This window comes from Mus caroli, unplaced genomic scaffold (genome assembly GCF_978045245.1).
Source record: "Mus caroli unplaced genomic scaffold, Mus_caroli_1 scaffold_2, whole genome shotgun sequence".
Taxonomy (NCBI): Eukaryota; Metazoa; Chordata; class Mammalia; order Rodentia; family Muridae; genus Mus; species Mus caroli.
Window position 1 is genome coordinate 108,463,398 of NW_028227257.1, and position 16,524 is coordinate 108,479,921.

At 45.1% G+C, this 16,524-nt stretch overlaps 1 protein-coding gene across 3 annotated transcripts in view; it reads right to left on the minus strand.

The window, feature by feature from the left end:
* Rapgef4 (Rap guanine nucleotide exchange factor 4) overlaps window positions 1-16,524 on the minus strand; it is a 292,946-nt gene that overhangs the window by 211,784 nt on the left and 64,638 nt on the right. For all 3 annotated transcript variants that reach the window (XM_029474006.2, XM_029474005.2, XM_029474008.2), the window contains exon 4: window positions 7,697-7,843. In XM_029474006.2, the coding sequence (XP_029329866.1) occupies window positions 7,697-7,843 (147 nt within the window). The remainder of the gene's footprint in view (window positions 1-7,696; window positions 7,844-16,524) is intronic.

The following is a 16,524-nucleotide window of genomic DNA, read 5'->3' on the forward strand; positions in this document are numbered from 1 at the left end:
AGGGGCCTTTCCCCCTTGATCACTAATTGAGAAAATGCCCCACAGCTGGATCTCATGGAGACATTTCCCCAACTGAAGCTCCTTTCTCTGTGATAACTCCAGCCTGTGTCACGTTGACACAAACTAGACTTTTCAAGCACCAACAAAATACATTTATGGCTGGGGGTCACCCCAGCATGAGGAACTATATTAAAGGGTCACAGCATTAGGAAGGTTGAGAACTAGGGTTCCAACCCTTCAGAAATTCTCAGGAGGTAAGCACCAAGAGACTCATAGAAGTGGATTATAAATCAATTTCATATTTATTCCAATAGCTGCCATCCAGCATAAATACCCATAATCTTTGATCAACTATTAATAACTGGTTTAAATTCCCAGATCTCCACTTAACTGCTTTGCCATTTAGCTTCCTTACCGAGCCTAAAAAAAAAATGCCACTGGTGTCAAAAGCTTTAAATTATAAATTGTATTTGTCTCAAGAACTAAAAATGGTTGCCCAAGACTTTAAAATTAATTTTCTCCTGGATGAAATTCAGAAATTTCACTGTCTCCAGTCATTCCAGTCCCCTGCCTCTCTTTCTCTTCTGAGCTATAACTGCAAATTCAGATGTCTTAATGTTCCTATGGACCAACCCAGCACCCTCAAATGAAACCATAAACTGGGAACCAAAACATTGGAAGAAAGGAGAAGAGGTTAGCATCCTTTAGTAAGATATAAGAAGGATAAACAAGGGCTGGAGATATGGCTCAGAGGTTAAGAGTACTGACGGCTCTTCCAGAGGTCCTGAGTTCAATTCCCAGAGACCACATGGTGGCTCACAAACATCTGTAGTAGAATCCAATGCCTTCTTCTGGTGTGTCTGAAGACAGCTAAGGTGTATTCAAATATATAAATAAATAAATACATCTTTTTAAAAAAATGAAAGGATGAACCACAACACAAGCTTTGAGCTGCTGCCTTAGATATAGAGAGATGTTTCTAGCCACACTGTGACAGTCATTTTAAATACCCCAGAGCTGCCTCTTTGACTAAGAACACAGAGACCACAGAAAGGCAGAAGTCCTTGCAATGGAATTAAACAGGATTCCAAAACTTCCTGCTGGTTGGGTTCAGAGAGTGCATAGCTGCAGAAGCCTGGGGAACTCACCTGGGAAAAGAGAGGGACTCCCCTTGCTGTCTGCGGCAACTCCAATCTGGGAATGAGAGCAGAGAACTCCCGTGGCTGCTCACCTAGCTACTCTCAGGCTGTGCCATCTGCTAATAACTAAGAACCTCCATTTTAGTTCCTCTCTGAGTGGAGTTAACAGATAATTAAAGGACCCCCAAGCTAAATATAAGGCTTCTTGACATAAAATAGACCACCCCCTATAGCATTCTTCCAAAGTCAATGACCAGATGAGAGAGACGCACATGCAAATTTAGAACCAGACTCAGGTTCTCACACTTCTAAGATCTGGAACGCCTGACCTCACCTCGTCTCTTAGCTCTGGACCTGGTTGGTGCCTTCTCTGAGAGTCACAGGTTGCGACATTCCTGCATCTGGAGGCTAGACTCCTCCACACATTATGCTGTCTTCAGCCATAGTTCCTAGCAGGTCCAGCTTGGATCTCTTTGTAAGGCTGGATTTTCATTTTCTTGTAACAGAGCCACTTAGCAGTACAATGGGTGGCTGAATTATAAACCATATTATCTGACATAATGAAGGAAAACATATTCGATTATCCAACGTTTTGCTTGCAGTGAGTACCATATATACCCCTGGTATAGCCCAATACTCAGAGAATAGACACAAAATTTGATGAGAGTGATGTATCGTATTCTTAAGTGACATTGTTGATTTACTTGCCATCTCCTCCTAATAGCAGAGTAGGAGCCCCTGCCCTGAAAACAGAGCTCTGCCAGCCTTGTTCACTGATGCCTGACACACGGGAGCTGCTTAGCATTTGTTGAATAAATAAGCCTTAAAGTAAGCACCATTCAGGCTTTCCCGAGAAGCTACTTTAGACTTGTACAATTTCCTGGGATTATATGCACTGTGTATGCACATGGATGCCCCTTAATAAAGCCTTGATTAACAGGCTGCTACATGAGAGGCTTATTGAATTTTCACTTCAAATGCTTTAAACACTGACTGAACATCTCGCTCACACTCTGCACCTAGATACACGAACAGGCGACTGGAAAGAAGCACCTAACTTGTACGAGATTCCAGTCCGAGACCTATAAAAGAAGTCAGGATAAAAACATCTCCGCCTTGCGGCTCTGAAGAGCCCTCTGGATCTTGTCCCCACCACAGGCTTGAGAGATCAGAAGTCGGGCTCTCAGTTACAGATGAGCCTTGGCCCACAGAGCTGGGGGAAAGGCTTGGGGCAGCCATGACAGCCCCCAGGTCAGTTCCCTCACCCTTAGTCATCAGGGAAATGCAAATCAAAACAACCCTGAGATTCTACCTCACACCAGTCAGAACGGCTAAGATCAAAAACGCAGGTGACAGCAGATGATGGTGAGATGTGGAGAAAGAGGAACACTCCTCCATTGTTGGTGGGATTGCAATCTGGTACAATCACTCTGGAAATCAGTCTGGCGGTTCCTCAGAAGATTGGACATAGTCCTACCTGAGGATCCACTAATACCTCTCCTGGGCATATACCCAGTAGATGCTCCAACATGTAATAAGGACACATGCTCCACTATGTTCATTGCAGCCTTATTTATAATAGCCAGGAGCTGAAAAGAACCCAGATGTCCCTCAACAGAGGAATGGATACAGAAAATGTGGAACATTTACACAATGGAGTACTACTCAGCTATTAAAAACAAAGGGTTTATGAAATTCTTAGGCAAATGAATGGAACTAGAAAAATACCATCCTGAGTGAGGTAACCCAATCACAAAAGAACACACATGGTATGCACTCACTGATAAGTGAATATTAGCCCAGAAGCTCGGAATACCCAAGATACAATTTGCAAAACACATGAAACTCAAGAAGAAGGAAGATCAAAGTGTGGATACTTCTATCCTTCTTAGAAAAGGGAACAGAATACTCACAGAAGGAGTTACAGAGACAAAGTGTGGAGCAGAGACTGAAGGAAAGGCCATCCAGAGACTGCCCCACCTGGGGACCCATCTCATAAACAACCACCAAAACCAGACACTATTGTGGATGCCAACAAGTGCTTGCTGACAGAAGCCTGTTATAGCTATCTTCTTGTGAGGCTATGCCAGTGCCTGACAAGTACAGAAGTGGATCCTTGCAGCCAACTATTGGACTGAGCACAGGGTCCCCAATGAAGGAGCCAGAGAAAGTACCCAGGGAGCTGAAGGGATTTGCAGCCCCATAGGAGGAACAACAATATGAACTAACCAGTACCCCCAGAGCTCCCAGGACTAAATCACCAAAGAGAACACATGGATGGACTCAAGGCTCCAGCTGCATATGTAGCAGAGGATGGCCTAGTCGGTAATCAATGGGCGGAAAGACCCTTGGTCCTGTGAAGGCTCTATGCCCCAGTATAGGAAAATGCCAGGGCCAGGAAGTGGGAGTGGGCAGGTTGGTTAGCAGGGGAAAGGGAGAGGGGATAGGGGGGTTTCAGAGGGGAAACCAGGAAAGGGACAGCATTTGAAATGTAAGTAAAGTAAATATTTAATTAAAAAAAAAGATTTTTGTTCCTTTGGGGATTATGCCCAGGAATGATATAGCTGGGTCTTGAGGTAGAACTATTCCCAGTTTTCTGAAAAAAACACCAAATTGATTTCCAAAGAGGTTGTACAGGTTTGCTCTCCCACCAGCAATGGAGGAGTGTTCTCCTTGCTCCATATCCTTGCCAGCATGTGCTGTCTCTTGCGTTTTTGATCTTAGTCATTCTGATGAGTGTAAAATAGAACCTCATAGTTGTTTTGATTTGCATTTCCCTGATGACTAAGGACTTTGAACATTTCTCTAAGTGCTTCTCGGTCATTCTAGATTCTTCTGTTGAGAATTCTGTTTAGTTCTGTACCCCATTTTTAAGTTGTACTATTTGGGTTGTTGGTGTCTAACTTTGCAAAGACACTTGTTCCACTATGTTCATAGCAACTTTATTCATAATAGCCAGAAGCTGGAAACAACTCAGATGTCCCTCAACTAAAGAATGGATAAAGAAAAGGTGGTACATCTCCACAATGGAATACTATTCAGATATTAAAAACCAAGACATTGTGAATTTTGCAGGCAAATAGATAGAACTTGAGAACATCATCCTGAGAGAGGGAACCTAGTCGCCAAAGCTCAAGCGCAGCATGTACTCACTTACAAGTGGATGTCAGCCATAAACTACAGGCACCACGCTATACCCACAGACCCAAAGAAACCAAACAAGAGGAAGGCACAAGCGAGGAAGCCAGAATCCCACTTAGAATGGGGAATAAAATAGTCCTAAAGGGTGGATGGAGGGAAGGAACTGGGAGGGAGGAGGATGGGGAGGAATGGGGGTTGAGGATCAGGTGTGTAGAAGGACAGGAGAGATGGCTAGATGGCCATGAAAATGAATGGAAATCTTCAACTGACTAGGGTGAGGAGGTTGCAGGCATCACCAGGACTACACGAAGACCCAGGATAAAGGAGGCGCCTAAGAATCAATGGGGGTGACCTTGGCTGTGACTCACTACACTGGAGATGTGGAACCTGAAGAGGCCACCTCCTGTAGCCAGGCAGGAACCCCGGGAGAGCAGTGGAGACACAAACCCACCTACAAAACTTTCAACCCAAAATGTATCCTGTCTACAAGTAATGCAGGCACGGGGGAGGGAGCAGAGACTGAGGGAATGGCCAACCAACAACTAGCCCAACTTGAGACTGATCCCATGGGCAAGCAAGCACCAACCCCTAACACTATTAATGATACTCTGTTGATCTCTGAGAGGCTCTAAGCAGCAGCTGACTCAGATGGACACAGACACCCACAGCCAAATAGCGCTTGTGGACTCTTATGGAGGAAGGATTACAGGCCCCAAAGGAGATAGGAACTCCACAGGAAAACCAACAGAGTCAACTAACCTGAACCCTTTGGGCTCTCAGAGACTGAACCACCCACCAAAGGACACAGATGGGCTGGACCTAGACCTCCCCATTCATATGTAGCAGATTTGCAGCTTGACCTTCGTGTGGGTCCTGAACAACTGGGATGGGGGCTATCCCAAAAGCTGTTGCCTGTAGGACATGTTCTACTAACTGGGATGCTTTTCTGGCCTCAGCGGGAGAGGAAGTGCCTAGCCTCTCAGAGACTTGAAGTGCCAGGGTGGGGGGATACCCAGAGGGACCTGAGAGAAGAAGGGGAGGGGGAGGGGGAATGATTGTGGGAGGGGGTGACCAGGAGGAGGGCAGGGAGCAGGATGTAAAGTAAAAAGCAAAAAAAATAATAATAAATTAAATTTCAAAAACTCATCTGTATGAGGAATACGGACAAGAATCAGCCTTGAGCTATGTAGACGCAAGCTATCCAAGAGACAGCCTCACCAACAGAAGACAGCCGTTCTGAGCCTCTTGCTGCAGTCATCAAAATTTTCTGGCAATCAAATAATACATTTGACTTGACTGAACTAAACTTTTGGCCCTGGGGTCTCTTTATAGAAAACCTGGGTAGAGGCGTCAGCAGAAACAACTTGAGAAAACAGTCAGACAAATCTCAGGCAAGAGAAAACTGACCGGGCCTTTGTAAAGAAGCCAATGAAGGAGAGATGGAGACCGGGGGGGGGGGGGGGTGAAAAGAGAAGGGAAGAGAGAGGGATGCAGAGAAAGCTAAGCAGGGCAAGTTTATTAAAACAATTGAGTATAACATGTGCTTTGTTTTATCTTTTCCTGAGCCTGGTTTGGGGGGGGGAATAAAAATCGCATCTATAAAACATATATTTGGGACAACTGGGGAGCCATGAAATAGACTCTGGTTATGACATTAGGATACTACTAGATACTACTATTCACTCCGTAGGCACGAGATAGTATTATGGGTTGTAGCTGGACACTAATTTCCTTGAGATACAAACTGGATACTCAGGATGAGGTGACATGCTGTCTCGTTAACATTAACGAGGCTCGCTCGGAAGAAAAGCAAGATGGGGCGAACGCAGCTGCGCAGTGACTGCCGGGCTACACACCCGGAAGCAAGTGCTCATTGTATTATTACTTTGTCTGAAAAAAAACGGTCTGCTAGCTTGTTTTAATGTTTGTAGGCAGCAACTTCTCAAGAACTTCCTTCAGAGCACTGCAGGCTTCTAACTGAAAGGAATGTTTTTCTGCGTTCCCCCAAAGCTCCCCTATCAGGCTGATAAATGACTGGCCACGGACGGAGCGGCTACAGGGCAGCACGGTACCTTTCTTAAGTCGGTTTCCCAAACTCTCATTATGGAAAAGACTTTTCGGTTTACCCTTTAAAATGAAAGACAACCCCCCAAAAGGCTTATTTGCCTCAAGCCTGGCTCCGTCTGATTGACAGAATACCTTTGCCCACACACCTCACATAAACTGACTTTCACTTTTCCTTTCCAAAAAAAAAAAAAAAAGAGCTTTGTCTCTGAACTTTACAGAGCAGTTGGAGCTCTTTAATATTTTCTACGAGAAACATTTCAAACAAGCAACCCCACAATTTATTCACGGCCGCCAAGAATAAAAGTAGCGGGCCTCACCAGCAAGGCCCTCCAAAGCTTTGCCTGACTTTTACGGCCGAGTATCATCGCTCATTCACCTGCAGGCTAGCTCCCCCAAAGCATCAGTCATTTGTTTGGCTCTGGAGGAAACGATTTGATTATACAAAATTCTTCTTTAGATCAAGTTTGAAATCTTAGCCACACTGGAACAAGTGCCGAAGCCTGCCGACTCGATGGGTTAACTCCTGGACATACTGAGCCAGGGACAAAGACAAGGAGCCACCATAGGTTAAAATCCAAAGCTATAGGAGCTGAAAGGGAAGGACAGCATAAAAGATTCGAGGCCCGGCTGGGCCTTTATGAGTGCTCGCTCTATCTGCCACTGACTGCATATAAGATGATGGATTCTCACACTTCCTGTAAATGAGTGCTGAGCCCCAAGGGATGCTGGGAAGCATCAGTAAATGCAAGCGCCAACAAGACCAGCGGCATCCATCTACTGCTGGGCCACCTATGCGTTCTGAAGTTGGCAAGTAACCAAACATCTTTACAGCCCCCCCCCCCCCGTTTTCCGTACCTTACTACAGAGCACATCATTTTTAAAAAGCATTTAAATGAGCCAGATGTTAACCCCATTCATTCCACTTTCTCGGGGAATGTGTCAATAATGATTTTTAAAACGCAAAAGAAAATGTCAAAGTATTTTGTTCCCTGGTTAAGAATACATCTGTGGAATAGGAAAGAGAAAATTCATACAACACTCTATGGTCATTCAGGAAATAATTATAAGGTATGTCAAGTCACAGAAAATCGAGCAAGCACTAAATTAGCAACAACAACAAAAAAATGGATGTCTTATGTCAAAATGGCTTCTTCACTCACTCATTTCAAAAACAAGTTTTGAAATTAAATTCCATCCAGCAGCTCAGAAAAGCACACATTAAGGCTTGACTTTACGCCATTACCCACGAGGCAGTTCTCTCTCTCTCTCTCTCTCTCTCTCTCTCTCTCTCTCTCTCTCTCTCTCTCTCACTGGAAACTGCGATAGCTGGCAGGAAGCCTGAGGCTCACCTCCCATAGTGCCTTGAAGTCCTCCTGCTCAATTCGGAGAAGCTCGCTGTTCTCCCTGGTAACGATGGTTGCATGGCGAGGGGTGTTATCCAGAATGGACTCTCCAAAGGCTGTCCCAATTCCCAGAGTACAGATGGTCACCGCATCCTGAGAAGCACCCCCCCCCCAAAAAAAATCATTAGAACATTAAATATGCAATGGGTGAGAGACTTGTCTTTTATTTAAATTGAAGTATAATTTGTATGAAAATAAACACAAAATTTCATTGTGTGGTTCAACGTATTTTGGCAAATATGCACACTGGTGTAAATGATACCAAATCAAGTCTTACACCCCCCCTATCTTTCACCCCTAAAGTTTTTCTGCATCCCCTATCCAGTAAAGACTCTCCCGTCAAAGGGAATGGCCACACTGATTCCACCTTCAAAAAGATGTTGTGCCTGTAAGGGAACATTACATAGAAAGAGACAGACAGTAGGATTTAATCTGTGTTTGGCTTTTTCTGAACCAATGTAATATCTCTGAGTGGCCCGTGTTCTTACACAGCTCAGTGGGTGTTGGAGGTAAGTAGTTTTGCATTCTGTGGCCGTGTTACCATTTATTTACTCGTCCATTCTCATACTGGGATCACGAGGATGTTTCCAGATGCTCTGAATAATGCTAATAACAATTATCTTTTTAGTGAGAAAGATTGACCACAATAATTAGCAAATTGAAACAGGGCTGCTACTGTATCTGCAAAAAACAAAGAGCCAAGCCCTGAGTTCCTGGAGGCCTCAGTTCAGGCATTAAAGGGACCATAGCGTCAGGTTCTAAGCCTTTCTGACTAGAGATGCCAAGCTTTTTATATCATGCTGCCTCCTGCAGCCACAACGGAGGAAAAACATGCTGGAGAAAGCGTGAGAAGCTGACTATAAACTGTGATCAAGAAAGTTACTTAAGAAGGAGTGAAAACCAATTCCTCTCTACACGCAACACTGGCGAGAATGTTTACATTTAATTCTAACTGCTTTCAAACAAAGCAAATAGCCACTGCAAATCACCTGCAGATTAATTCTTCGGGCATTGTAAACTAAGGAGCTACACTAGGGTGAGCCCCCCAGTTAGAAGGCACCCTTTTTCTTTCATGCATCTAATACCCAATCATTGGCAAATGTTATTAAGATCCAGTTAGTGACTCTGCAATCGCATTACTGAGACGAATGAGCACAAGAATCCAGCTCCTTGAACCATGGCAAATTGCTTCTGCTAAGATATTACCCTCTAAAATTATGTTCAGGAAAATAAAAATCAATAATATTTCAGAAAAGGGGGGGAAAGGATCCGAGAGAAATCTAAGAACAGCTGCAGCTAAATTCCCTAGAGGGACATCTGCAAACAAATTCATTCAAAAAGCATACCCAGAACCGAAGTTATCAGTACTCGGAGACTTGGTGGATAACTTTCTAATTCTGGTAGACACATGAGATGAGTGGTGACAAACCACAGGCCTCCACAGGTTCCCTAAAGCAGAGGGCTCCCCAAAGGATCTCACTAGAATACTGCACTCTTCTGTCAATTTAACTTCAGAACCAATTCTTTTGCCTAATCTATACTTTCCAGTGTTGAAAGTTTGTTTTGTTTTCAAGACAGGGTTCTCTGTGTTGTCCTGCCTGCCCTGAAACTCCCTCTGTAGACCAGGCTGGCCTCTAACTCAGAGATCTGCCTGCCTCTGCCTCCCAAGTGCTGAGATTAAAGGCCACCACCTCCCCACTACTGCAGAGACTTTGTAATACTTACAAGGGACCCTTCAGAAGGATGCAGCAAGAGAGTTGTGAAGCCCTCCGTTGTGTAAGAACTAGCTGATGCTTGCAGATTTGTCAGGCATCTTCCTCTCCCTTCCTAACTGCTATAGCTTTATCACCACGGGATACACAGAGTCAGGACTGGTCATGTCCAAAACTCAGTTGTGGTGGTCCTGCTACCTGCACTGCTTGGAACAGTCCACAGTAACAGCCACCCAGCCACAGTCCATTGCTCACGTGCCCAACTCCATCCCAAGGAGCCACACTGTCACCAGAAGCGAGTGTGTGATCAGTCCTTCCCAAGTCTTCATCTTCGTGCTTGCACCAGTCAAATTTAAAGACAAGAGTCACGCGTGACAGTACCAGCAGTATAGCACCTACCCAGCATGCACAAGGGTCTGGATTCCACCCAGCACCTCATCCAAACTAACACAGGTTCTCATCCTGAACGTCAGGCTGGGAACCCTCTCCTCCTTGTCAGAAGCTTCAAACTTCAGTTGCACGAGATTCAGAACACTTTTTAAGAACAAATTTCCTTAGGAATTGGAATGGATCTGGGAGGTATTGGTTAGGCACTGAGATAATTGAGCACAGGGAAATGGAAGGGATCAGAAACTATCTGTATTTTCTAAAGACCAACCGACATCGGAATTTGAGTGTCCTATGGGCTTAGGGAAAAATTATCAAATAGATCACATCCGAACTTTCTCCTAAGCGTTGGGATTAATAGGTTACTCAGCACACAGGTTGAAAGGCAAGATAAATGTGGGAGATTCTAAAAGAGACGGTTCCCCTGCATCCATACAACTGTCTCTCTAGATCTTCACAGGTCAGAATTCAAAGCTTGAACATCTCTGCCTGTTGCTGAACATGTCTGTCTCTACATGTGACATGACATTTCTTTAAAGCCTGTTCATGGGCTACAGGTATGTTCATATCGCCATGCTTATCACACAGGGAATCTTGACAACAGTGTCTGTCTATTCTGTTGGCTGCAGATTGCTCACTAAGGTCAACTGAGGGGGGAAAAGGTGTTTTCAGTGCCACAGAGAATGAAGAATGCAGTCAGACCTTCCTGGGAACAGGGAACAGCGGTGAGCGAATGCCCTGGTCTGTTATTAGCTTTGAGGACCTTTCAAACTAAAGGTTTGAAAACTAAAGAGTGCAGTGCCCTGGGAGGCCAGAAGGTGGCGTAGGATCCCCGGGATGAGACCTCTGCATGGATGGAAGTGGAATGCTGTCCCATGTCGTGTTATTTGAACACAGCATGACTAGAAACAAATGCTTAGTCACTCCTGGGTGTTGCGATTGATGACAGAGGTTGAGCGAGATGCCCGGGGTCAGAAGAGTTCCCATTTTGTAAGACTGTGGGATATTTGCATTACACACACACACACACACACACACACACACACACACAATCAGGAGATACTTTGCAGGAGGAACCTCTCTCTAAACACACAATCACTTTTATGTCATATTTCCTTCTGCACATTCTGAAAGTAACTTCATGCAATATTCCAAACAAGTGTGTACACACATTGAGCTGTGTTTTGTATGTACATGTGTGTGCACACGTGGAGGCCAGAGACAGGATCCTTTGAGACAGGGCCTCTCACTGAATTCAGCACTCACCAACTGGCTAGGCTGGCTGGCTAGCCATCTCCAGGGACCCACCTGCCTCCATCCCTCCCAGTTCCTGTCACACAGGGCTACCTATGGTGTGGCCATGCCTGGGGGACTGGAGAGCTGAACTCAATCCTGGTGCTTCTCTGGCAGATATTTTATCAACCAAGTGATCACTCCATTCCCTAAACTGTGTCTGAATTACCTGTCATATCGGATCAGACATAGAAAACTCCATTCCTAGCACTCAAAAAGTTTCAGAATTTGAAGCCTGTAGGATTTTTGAGGTTAGGAATGTTATTACAGTGGTCCACACTATCATCATTGTTATCGCTGTCTCAGAAGTTAGACAGATTCAGACTCTAAGATGCTCAGTATCTTGTCCAAAACAGGCAGAGGGAGAACTGAGACTAGAAACTACTCAGTCTCTTTACCTAGCTGCAGACTTCCTGTTCCTGCCGATGCATTATTTGACAATACATCTGTAGACCGAGGGCTCTCAGGTAGTCATTCTGTGGGGAGATTTCCAAGTGAGCCTGGGTAGAGTCCAGCTCCCCACTGGGCCTGCCTTCTGACTCCCTGACTTACCTAGGGCTATTAACGCTTTGATGAAACACTACAACCCAAAGCAACTTGGGAAGAAAAGGCTGTCTTTCACTCATATATATCCTTATAACCATTCATTATGGAAACCAATCATGGCAGGAACTCAAACAGGGCAGGAGCTGTTTGTTGCAGAGGCCATGGAGGGCTGCTGCTCACTGACTTGCTCCTAATGGCATGTTCAGCCTGCTTTCTTATAAAACCCAGGACCCCCAGCCCAGGAGTGATCCCGCTCAGAACTGGCTGGGTCCTCCTGACATGAATCGCTAATTAAGAAAATGCCCTACAGGCTGTCTACATCCCCATCTTATGAGGCTTTTACTCCAGAGTTCTCTCCTATCAGGTGACAGCAGCCTGTGTCAAGTTGGCATACAATTATTCCACACAGTCCCTGTCCACATGTATATCTCAGTCTGTGTGTACCAGTTTCTAAACCTGCCTGAGCCTTTGCCACACAAAACTACAGTCATCTTAGATGCTGGGACCAAACCAAAGGATGCCAACCAGCCTGTGGTGACAGGCACCAAACAAGAGGCAAAGGAGGTCCACACAGAGACAAAAGAGTCAGACAGAGCTGATGTGGAAGAGGCCTAAACCTTGGCAGACCTAGATTACACTTCCTCCATGGCTTTGGCTCCTCTCAGACCTCTGTGAAATGGTCGCAATGCCTTTAACAAGATCAACAGCTGGAGAGATGGCTCAACAGTTAAGAGCACTGGCTAATCTTCTAGAGATCCTGAGTTCAGTTCCCAGCAAGCACATGGTGGTTCGTGACCATCTATAAAGGGACCTCATGATCTCTTCTGGCATGCAGCTGTACATGCAGATAGATCAGTTATATACATTAAATAAATAAATGTTTAAAAAAGATTAATAGCGGAACACATCTTAAACATTTCTGTATTGGGGGGGAATAGCTACCGTGACACATATACCATAGCATGCCCGATGAGGTCGTTGTGAGAACTTGTAAGGGTTGGTTCTCTCTTTCTAGCGTGTGGGCTTCAGGACTTGAACTGAAGTCATCAGGCTTGGTGGCAATCACCTTTACTGGCTGAGTCATCTTGCCAGAATTCAATAGATAAAAATAACACGATATAATTCCTAACTCAGTCCCATCGCCACGTATGTATAGGTTTTCTACACTTCTAAAAAGCAAATTATATTTTTGCCTTTATTTAAACAACAGAGAACCTCTACAGTCGTGTTGTATTAAGCTTCATCTAATGATGGCTTTCAACACTTAAATTCCAAGTTTCTCTGTCCCCCAGTCTGGATGTCAAGTGGCTTGAATGATCTGCAAAACACTTGAGCTCTCTGGGGGAGCTTGTATTCAAAGAAACCCTCCTGACAATCCTGCTGTAAATCAAAGAATCCTTTTGTACTGCGACTAATCACCCCTTCATTTATCTGCTTTGTGCATCTGCATTGTGGCGTTCTCCCGTCTTAAAGCAGACATTCTCGCCAGAGCTGTCTCACATGGGTTCATACGGACACTGTGAAGTGGTCACGGTGGTAAGAAGGCCAGGGTTACATGTCACAGTGTACGATCATGGTCCACTGAAACCTGGCCTGCGCAGATGATCTGGGGACATCAGAGTAACTCATTGGATACCATACACACGAGCTTTGTCTGTGATAAACTCATGGAAAATGTAAATTTATCCTGTGATTCTGAAGAGGTATCAGACCTTAGGCCAGATGTGATGGCTCGTGTTTCTCATCCCAGCACTCGGGAGGCAGAGGTATGTGCAGTTTTGAGTTTGAGGCCAGCCTGGTCTTCTATATAGTAAGCTCTGAGACAGCCAGGGGTATTAGTAAGACCTGGACTCAAAGATGAAAAAAGAAAAACCCCTCTCTCGAAAAGAGTTATCAGACCTGTTAGCTATTCAGAATTTATTCATTTCTGTGTCATTGAGTCAAGAATTAACAATCTTATTTGTGTTAGGTTATCTTTAAGTGTATAGGTAGACTCAGAAGGATAAATTCTTTAAAAGCTAATGTTTTTACAGTGTTCATTTCCAGCCTATACTTGCCACTAGGTTTCAAAGCTCTTGCATTTTGCTTCCTGAGCTTGAATTTGCTCCTGGAATTTATTGAGTTCCCTAAGCATTTTTAAGTAATCAAATTGAATGGAACCCAATTTCAGAGTCTGTCAAGGCATCCAACTGTACGTGTGTCAAAAGGATTTACTGCCAAGCAGGAAGGCAAGATACTTCTAAGTCAAATGTGTTTTCTGGCAAGCGGCAACGGCGAGGCCCGTTCCTTTCAGAGTGTGTCCCTGGAATCGGCTTGTCGGGCAGCCAATGGACATCAGGCAAGCTGGCTGGGGCTGGCTTGCAGAGCACGGCCTGGCACGGGCATTTCTAACCAGTGCAGAGCTGAAGTGGCCAGCACTGTGTCACCCGGACAAAGAATACTCAACAACAAAACTACATGTAGGGTGAGTTGTGCAGAATGCTAAGTCAACTACATATCCATTCCTAATGAAGAGCTCAGTCCCAGCCAGAGCTCCGGCAGGAGTCAGCGGTGACACCATCTGCAACCAGCTTGCCACCTTTTACATTTTCTGGGCTTCAGGAAATTGTTCAGAAATGTGTTCAAGTAATGTCTCCCAAAAATGGTGATGTCACTGAAAGGAAAGCGAACAGAGTGAGTGGCCAAGTGAAAGAATCAGGGAGAGGAAGCGGGGGAGGGGAGGGGGGGGGGTAAGGACACACACACAGAGAGGGAGGGAGTGAGAGAGGGAGAGAGGGAGGGAGGGAAGGTGGGGGGAGAGGGAGAGAGAGCTGTACTTCAAATTTAATAATCAAAACTGCAATGAACAAAGGCATCTGTGTTGTAAAAGCAAAGGCAGGGATGACTAAAGGTTTTCTATTTGACCTTAGAGAGAAAAACAGCAAGAGATCTTTTTTTCAAAACCAGAGTAAAAATTGCTAGATAATGGCACAATGACAGATGAGGGGGTGGAATGAAGTGGAGACCAAGGCCAAGTGCAGCCCAGAATCTCTGCTCCAGTGAAATGGCTGAACAAAATTTAAACTCCTGCAGTTTCAAAATACTGGGCTGCAGTTCCTGGTTTTCATGTTCTAACACTGCCCTCTTGTGACCATTACTAGCATTGCAGGCATGGGAGCCAACAGCTCTCCAGTCTAGGCAGCCAACTTTTTATTAGTTAGCAGAAAACACCGGGACCCTGATCATTCAAAGCTTTGTACTAAGTGCTTTATATACAGCGATTCATTAAGGTAGGACCCACTAGCCTCAGTTCATAGCGTATCTAACTGTGCATAGCCATACCCAACGGAGTTGCTGGGTTTGTATCAAATAAAGATAACAGTGAGTGTTACAGAGATGCACAGGCTTTAATGACATCATAAAGCACCATTCTCTATTTTGAAACATGGAAGTCAGTCTGTCTTTAGGAATTGATATGATTGGAGATTTCCCTTAGTTTAGGTGTTTCCAGAATAGCTGAAAAAGCATACATATTTCTAGGATTTAGATATTTGTTATACCATAAATTCTCCTCACCTATAAAATCTGCAAGGAAAAGCAAAGGCCTTGTGCGCGCACACACACACACACACACGAGTTGGGTGCTGTTGTCTAATATAGTAGGTATATATGCCTACTTTAAGGTTTACTGTCATCATCATAATCACCACCACCACCACCATCATCACTATTGCTATTATTTGTTTGTATTGTTTTGGGGGTAGGATGTCCCTGGAGATGCAGGCAAAGTGTCACTGGGGAACTGGAGAGACTACACCTAAACAAGATCCCTGTTGCCAAGCAGAAACCTACATGAACATGTGTGTCATGTCGGACGACATTAGACATGGATGCTGCCTGTAGGCACACCCCCTTGTTGGCTGGTCAAAGTTCCGTAAAATAGCAAAAAGAACGGCCAAGGCCGGAAGGCTGTCTGAGAAGCTGGGAGACATGTCTCTGATGTGAGTGCACATTGCAGCAAGCTTGGTGGTGAAGAAAAATAAGCATGGAATAAAAACACGAAGATAGGCGTGAGGGTTTGCAGGTCTCTAAAAGCTCCCGGGCACAGGGAGATGCAGCTCTGCATTTCCCAGGATGTTGAGGGCAAACACGGTTGTTACAAAGTAGCAATGCGGGAACTGGGAACAAGAGCATCAGGTCTTGGGGAAGGTCTCTTGGTGGGAGGTGCTCCTGCTATCCAGGGGCTTACTCTCTCCCAGTCAGGTTGCTCTGGAAGCCTTTAGCTTGGGGGACTCAGCTGCCCAGAAATCAAGGCCAAATAAGCAGGGTGTGGCTCTGGGGTCCATCAGAAGTAGGAAGAATATAACTGCTTGAGAAATGAGCTATGCAGATCTCAATGGGATTTTGTGTCATTTGTAGACAGAGGTATGTGCATTTCTGAGTTTGAGGCCAGCCTTGTCTTCTATACAGTAAGTCCCAGGCCAAGCAGGGCTATTGAGTAAGACCTATCTCACCAACTAATTCTGGCTGCTGACAGTGGGCTGGACCCCTGTGCTGGGGAGGTAAGCCATCCCTAGGCCTGAAGCCCAGTGGGCCCCATTCTCACCACACAGCGAAGGCCTGACACTGGCAGGCCCACTCACTCCCTGAATCATTTTCATACTTCTCTACAATGTGGGATCGGTGGATTTCTTTACTGTGATCTTAGGCATCCCAGTGGGCAGATCCCCTGGATACTAGTAAGACACCTTTGGACACTTCAATAGGCCACCTCACATGTTGACTAACTCTGACAATGGAAAAGGAAAGACTCAGGGATGACGGGGGGTCCCAGTGATCTCTAGTTCTTCAGCTTTG